The sequence below is a fragment of the Sinocyclocheilus rhinocerous genome, unplaced genomic scaffold, assembly GCF_001515625.1.
Source record: "Sinocyclocheilus rhinocerous isolate Xijiao unplaced genomic scaffold, SAMN03320098_v1.1 scaffold591, whole genome shotgun sequence".
NCBI classification, from domain to species: domain Eukaryota; kingdom Metazoa; phylum Chordata; class Actinopteri; order Cypriniformes; family Cyprinidae; genus Sinocyclocheilus; species Sinocyclocheilus rhinocerous.
Window position 1 is genome coordinate 3,573,858 of NW_015641476.1, and position 7,219 is coordinate 3,581,076.

A 7,219-nucleotide genomic window follows, 5' to 3' on the forward strand; every position below is an offset into this window, starting at 1 on the left:
GAAAAGAAAAAAAAAGTTGAACAAAGTCGTGTGGGCTCACTGCGGAGTTCGTGCGGTTATTAATTCTCACAAAAGCACGGACCGGCCGACCCGAATCTGAAAGCTTTCTGGATTAATACATTGTGTCACGCTTAAAATAATTGAAGCTTATGTTTAAAATAGCCTACGGTATGCGCGATTTTAATATAAAGGCTGCAGACTAACGACAATAGAGCGAATAACAATATCCCATGTCTTTCGTTATAATAATATACTATCCTTAACACAGCAAATTAAAATAGACAATCACTGATTTAATCTCGTGTTAGTGATTGACCTATGAAAATTTCTGAAAGTTAAATATAGATTTTATTTTTGCATTTATAGCCACTCAAAGCAAATTTTACTTGAAGTTCACACGACCTTTACAGAGTACACTAGGCATCTTCAAAAAAGACTCGCCCTATTGTGTCTGTATATATGCGTAAAAATCAGCTTTTACACAATCCCCGTCTACCAGTTGGAATATCCAATTGATTTCCATCATGTGTAAAATGAGATCGTAAATTATTATCGATATTTCAATATTTAAGCCTGGCATATCAGCATTAGAAGAGAGGAAATCTTCTAAAAATGTAACAATTTAGGCGAATGAATGTTTATTAGAATTATTCGGTAGGAAAATGAACTTATAGAAGGGGTTATGCACACACGGGGCTTTGCATCGAATGCTTCAGCTCGTAGAGGAATCAGCAAAGAAAAACATAATTATGCTATTTAGCCGGCTGATGTGGTGCAGCGGCAGCTCCATCCCACTCCGAGAGATTAAATATAGCTGGCCCCCTCACTCGCTCTGCTGCCGGGGAAGGACATTAGAGCCAAGGGAATTAAATGAAACCCAGGGGACTTTTCAACTGGAGTGCGCAAAGTAAACTATAGAGATTAATGACACGACCTCCAACTGAATCAAGTCGTTTCCCGTCCTCACGTCTATTATTATTTATTATTATTATTATTGTTATTATTATTATTATTATTATTATTATTATTAAAGGCTGAAAATATCTGTCCTATGAAGAGGATGTGCTAAAAAATTTAATTGTCCGTGTCCATTTTAAGTAGGCAATACTTCGATACAGAAAGGCAATTTTATTAATGATATTAACATTTTATAATAATCATAATTATATTTTATGGAACCATGTTAAACAATACAACTGATTTGTATATAACGAACGACAAAACATACTTAAAAAATATATATATTATTTTTAATTATGTTCCGGAGAGTTGTATAATTAGCTAAATGTTCACTTAAGTCGGTTATAGATTTGTTGTGTTGTAATTTGGAGACTGAAATAGCATAAAATGTGTAACTAAAACAATTTAAATCTTTATTTATTGTTAATCTTAACTGCAATCTCTGCGTGGTATTTTGTATCTTGATAACTCTTTCTGTAATTGCTAAAGCACATAAACAATTTTTTAAACCTTATTTATAATCTGTTACTCCAGGTTATCTGCGCCTCTTGAAAAAGGTTTACTCACAGTCTCCTAAAGAGTCAGGCCTCGAAATTAAGAGCAAGTGTGACACCTACCTGCGGGCGAGGGTAGAGGTGCAGGACAGTAGGGACAGGCCATGCCAGGGGGACATTTGCTTTTCACGGCACCTTGGCTACACTCTTGAAAGCCATCAGCGTCTATAATCCAAAGCACTATTAAGCCCATCCTACCATTTAATGATATAACAGAGCTGTATGCTCCCAGACCCACTCCGCATCGCCGCGCGCCTCTAATCACTTTGCCACGCCTAGGAAATAGTAATGAGGTCTAAATTTGGCATAAAATCGAACTCATTACTGGAGTTCGCCACCTGATTGCTTTGCATATAACACGACGCGGTTGGAATGTAATTGGGTTAAATGACTGCTCGACACTTTTGCCGGTGTTGTCATGTCAATATTCATCCGCCGAGGCATCTCTCTGTTTGCAAAAGAGAGATGAGCATTGCCCCGACCGAATGCTATCGGGAAAAAAAAAACTTCTGTAAACTTAGCCACCGACAAATAAAGTCCCGTCTTCAAATGGCTTTTCCCAAACCGCCCGAGTTTCAAAATGTGCCACCCTTGCCTGTTTTTTGTTTTTTTTAGAGGTAAATCCGGAAAATTATGTTCCTGCTAATTCCAAGTATTATCACACTGCTTTACTTAGACATTTCAGCGTTTAGCAATAACATCCTATTTGTCCGGTCATGATGTAATTTATCAGCAAATACATAATATCGCTTTAAATTGTGCAGCTATCAAATTCTCATTAACATGCATGCAAACTCCCAAATCAATCGCTGCACACAATTTCTTTTCCATAATTTACTTCAAAGATAGTGTATTGTCCATTTTAAATACAAAATGCTACATTAAATATACATATTAGTCTTTAATACAAATAGACTCAGGCGGCTGCAGCGTTTAAGACAATTCTTAGAAGTTACATCCTCTTGATGAATCATTCAGAAACTAAGATTTTGAGGATAAGCATTTACTCAGAAAATAATTGTCATCTGATTATTATTTTTTTTAATCAGAATGCGTCTTCTTTTGCTTCTTCTTTAAGCAACCACAAATAATAAATAAATGTCCGTGTGATTGGCGATGAATCCGGTATTAAATGTTTGACATACCTTTCTTTAGCTCATAAGGTTTACAATGATCTACCTGTGTTTGGCTTCTTACTTTGCTCTCTCTTACCAGAGCCTCGGCTCTGTTTAAAACAGTCTGGCTTAATCCATTGAAATGTGCAGTGGAACTGGTGTTGGTACCGTGACTGCTGTGGAGGTGTCCGAAAGTGCTATAGTTCGTGTAGCCCGGGTAAAAAGGGGACGTGTAGTAAATAGGCCGAGAAAGGACAGTGTTATTAGGGAGAGGGCACTGAGGGGAGGACCGGGTCGGCGAGGCAGCGCTGGCTATGACTGTGCTTTGACCCAGCCCCGTGGCCTGTGGAGCCTCACTGCTCCCTTTGCACCTGTCCGAAGACGTGGCGATCTCGGCTAGAGACCAGAGTTTGGGTTTGGGCGCCGAAGGGGGAGAATGAATAACAGACGTTACGTTGCTGTTCCCTGTGCTCGCGGCGTGGCCCGGTTCTGAGGGCTTTTCTTGCGTAATGAGATCATTTCCTCTATGTAGGACGGAGGGAGAAGAGGTGGTGGGTTTTGCTTGTTCGGCGAGCAAATCCGTCCGCTCCTCTGTGTCTTTTAATTCCGAGTCTGTCAAAGGTGGATCAAGCTCTTTAGCATGAGACTCGTCTTTAAAGCTGTCGCATGGTAGCTCACCTGGGTTAATGAGTTTATGATCTGAAAGTAAAAAAAATAAAAAATAGATTTGATAAAGCAAGATTTGTCTACAATAACATTTATAACAATATAACAATAACATGTATAATTTTTGAGAGAGAAAATATTGCATGCACATTTTAAACAGCACATCAGTAAACATGTCTAGTTTTACTTTTTGTTTTACTGTTTATTTCTTTGCAACGTAAAAGTCATTTAACATTTATTATTATTATTATTATTAGTAGTAGTAGTAGTAGTAGTATAATAATAATAATAATAATAATAATAATAATAATAATAACAATAATATGGCTGGTATTATTATAGCTATAAATGAGATGCCGTGCGCCAGCTGTGTCCTTATTATGCAGCTCGAGATAAATGAAGTGCAAAACAACATACGTCACCAGCAATTCTCAGTCCATAAGAAGTCAAATTAGAGGAGTTCAAGGTGATTATTATTTAAAGCAATTCTCCCATTATAAATAATATACCACCATTAACCACCAATCAATTTTGCGCCCGGAGTGGAAACGCCTGCAATGAAAAATTTATGATTTTTCCACAGACCTGCCTCTGTGTCTGTGGATTCTCCCTTGTCCGTGGGCTTGTTTGGCTCGTCGTCGTCGTTTTTCTCGAGATCAATGTTTTCGTCCTCCTCCTCGTCCTCGCTCCGGTTCCGTGGGGTCCAGGTCATCTTGTTCTCCTTTTTTAGCCTCCTCCTGGCGTTAGCGAACCAGGTGGACACTTGAGTGAGGGTCATTTTCGTGATGATGGCCAGCATGATCTTCTCGCCTTTGGTGGGGTACGGGTTTTTCCGGTGCTCGCTAAGCCAAGCTTTCAAAGTGGCTGTTGCGTCCCGGGTAGCATTCTTGCGGTAAGCTGGGTCTCCATACGGGTACGAGCCCAAGGGAGCAGCGTAAGGATGATACCCTATAGATCCGGCCATGCCTGTCGTGTGGTCATACGGAGAGCTCTGCAAGGAGCCAAACCAATTGTTTTATTAGCAAAATATCACTTTATGGACACCTGCGCACAATGTAGGATCGGTTACAGATCACTTACGCAAACACACCATAAACAAACACTCTTGCACACACACATGTACACACTTTAAATCTATTAATTCAAAACAGTAAAGCGCAAGGCCGCGGGGCCACATATTCTATCATTTCAATTTTGTCAGTTGCCTCATTCCCCTCATAGTATAATAATAATAATAATAATAATAATAATAATAACAATAATATGGCTGGTATTATTATAGCTATAAATGAGATGCCGTGCGCCAGCTGTGTCCTTATTATGCAGCTCGAGATAAATGAAGTGCAAAACACCATACGTCACCAGCAATTCTCAGTCCATAAGAAGTCAAATTAGAGGAGTTCAAGGTGATTATTATTTAAAGCAATTCTCCCATTATAAATAATATACCACCATTAACCAGCAATCAATTTTGCGCCCGGAGTGGAAACGACTGCAATGAAAAATTTATGATTTTTCCACAGACCTGCCTCTGTGTCTGTGGATTCTCCCTTGTCCGTGGGCTTGTTTGGCTCGTCGTCGTCGTTTTTCTCGAGATCAATGTTTTCGTCCTCCTCCTCGTCCTCGCTCCGGTTCCGTGGGGTCCAGGTCATCTTGTTCTCCTTTTTTAGCCTCCTCCTGGCGTTAGCGAACCAGGTGGACACTTGAGTGAGGGTCATTTTCGTGATGATGGCCAGCATGATCTTCTCGCCTTTGGTGGGGTACGGGTTTTTCCGGTGCTCGCTAAGCCAAGCTTTCAAAGTGGCTGTTGCGTCCCGGGTAGCATTCTTGCGGTAAGCTGGGTCTCCATACGGGTACGAGCCCAAGGGAGCAGCGTAAGGATGATACCCTATAGATCCGGCCATGCCTGTCGTGTGGTCATACGGAGAGCTCTGCAAGGAGCCAAACCAATTGTTTTATTAGCAAAATATCACTTTATGGACACCTGCGCACAATGTAGGATCGGTTACAGATCACTTACGCAAACACACCATAAACAAACACTCTTGCACACACACATGTACACACTTTAAATCTATTAATTCAAAACAGTAAAGCGCAAGGCCGCGGGGCCACATATTCTATCATTTCAATTTTGTCAGTTGCCTCATTCCCCTCAGCAAGAATTATTGTGAAATGCAATTTCACAACTTTCCATCCAAAATCCCTCCTCTTTGTAAACGATCATAAATCTCCCCTCGACAGCTATACTGACTTTTGACAATGTTTATTTTCAGATTAGCCAGCTAATTAGAAGTTGCAGCTTTATGTTGGGTCATCTGACAGTGTGTTGTACGCTACGTGCACGCAATTCACATTTGAATAGCCGGTAAAACATGTTTCCTTTAATTAGCATATTTTACTAAATACATGATTAAAGAGAAATGGGAAACAACTGATAATTTATTCCTTTTAATATCAGGAATATTCCTCACCTGCAGCCCACATAACTGAGGAAATCGTGTTGCCACAAATGGCAACAAAAATACATATTTTTTATTTCATTCAGTAAATACGCGAAATCATGTTTTTTCTGTTCTTCTATTTGCATATAGAATTCGAAGTGAACTGCTTTATTCACTGTGTAGAGAAAATTATCAAATGCCTTTTTGTTGTAATATCTGTTTGAGAACAATTTTTTTTTTTATTTATTTATTTATTTTTTTTATTGTACTGCAATAGCCTATACATTATTTAATATCATGAAACCCAGTCAAATTCCGCGAATGCATATTTGATTGTTAAAACCTCAGATGTTGCGCAAATGATTACCGTGTGTCTCACTCTTGCAACACAATATGCATTACAACAAAGCGTAAAAAATTTATCCGGCAACTTCTAAAAGTAGAAAAATAAGACCGTGGATATCGCACTCACCACATAAGAAGTGAAAGTAGCGGCGGCCGCATCAGCACTGTACTGGAGATGGGAATTATAGCCTGGCGAGGCGCTGGTGAACGCTGTAGATCCGGCATAGGGAGCGAAAGCAGAGCCAGAAGAAGATCTCCCTAGCTCCTCTGTCCGGGGTCCCGATATCACGCTTGTACTGTAGGCTGGACACGAATAGAGTGCCAAAGAGGCGGATGGCTGATACAAGTAGCCCTGAGGGTACGCCATGGTGAAGATCCAAATATAAGCTTCTCACTTGAGTTCTTCTTCCTCAAACTCTCACGCGCTCTTTGCGCTCGCTCATAGAGTTCCGAGTAATCAGACCTCCGTCCCGTCCTCCTCACGTTGATATCAGAGATGGAAATTAAAGAGAACGACGAATGCATAGACCTCACACTCGTTAATCAGTCGTTGTCAGACTCACACGCGGATTTTCGAGGCGCTCTCTCACCCTCTGCGCGCGCTGTGACTCTCATGCCGAGCGCGCGGGACAAGTTTTTTTGCTCTCGGATGGGGCTTTGCTTCGGAGAGTGCTCTGCCAGGATGCTAAGTTGGAAATTGAGGATTCTGACGCCTACTATTTCTAAATACACGAAGCCTTCATTTTCACACATGATTAATAACAAATGGACTGTTATCTTCTTGGGGACAGCTTGCCAAATACGACAGGAGACGCTACAAGTACTGTTTGCAGTTCTTCATTCTCCTTGGTTTTGTGTGATCTCGTCGCTCATTGCAAGCTAGAAACATACTTTTTTTTCAAGAATGCGCGACAGACTGATCCATCGTGCCTTAAGTCATCTGAACACGGATGTTTTGGTGTTGCTTTTAAACTGTCATGCGTTTGCAAATGATCATGGATAATTTGGAGGTAGTATATATTTTATTGCCTCATTGTATAAATGTATAGTTTGAACAACATTTTTTACACAATAGTTTTTGCAAAGAAAAAAAAATCCCTAATTTTACAGAAACAAAGAGTCGAAAGTGACTGTA

The 7,219-nt window shown here is 40.2% G+C and overlaps 1 protein-coding gene across 1 annotated transcript; it reads right to left on the minus strand.

The window, feature by feature from the left end:
* Positions 1–2,558: 2,558 nt before the first annotated feature.
* Positions 2,559–6,736, minus strand: LOC107755130 (iroquois-class homeodomain protein irx-5-like). Its single transcript, XM_016571830.1, has 3 exons — positions 6,212–6,736; positions 4,821–5,226; positions 2,559–3,328 (listed from the first exon to the last, which is right to left on the minus strand). The coding sequence occupies exons 1-3, from the start codon at positions 6,449–6,451 to the stop codon at positions 2,643–2,645; spliced, it is 1,332 nt and encodes a 443-aa protein (XP_016427316.1). The 5' UTR covers positions 6,452–6,736; the 3' UTR covers positions 2,559–2,642.
* Between the last annotated feature and the right edge of the window lie 483 nt (positions 6,737–7,219).

What these genes read in the sequence shown, in the direction of transcription:
- LOC107755130 (XM_016571830.1), bottom strand. Translation starts at nt 6,451, where the DNA reads ATGGCGTACCCTCAGGGCTACTTGTATCAGCCATCCGCCTCTTTGGCA. An exon ending in CTACTTTCACTTCTTATGTG is followed by an intron (nt 5,227 to 6,211) that starts GTGAGTGCGATA and finishes GGCTCCTTGCAG; the next exon opens with AGCTCTCCGTATGACCACAC. An exon ending in ATCCACAGACACAGAGGCAG is followed by an intron (nt 3,329 to 4,820) that starts GTCTGTGGAAAA and finishes TTTTACTTTCAG; the next exon opens with ATCATAAACTCATTAACCCA.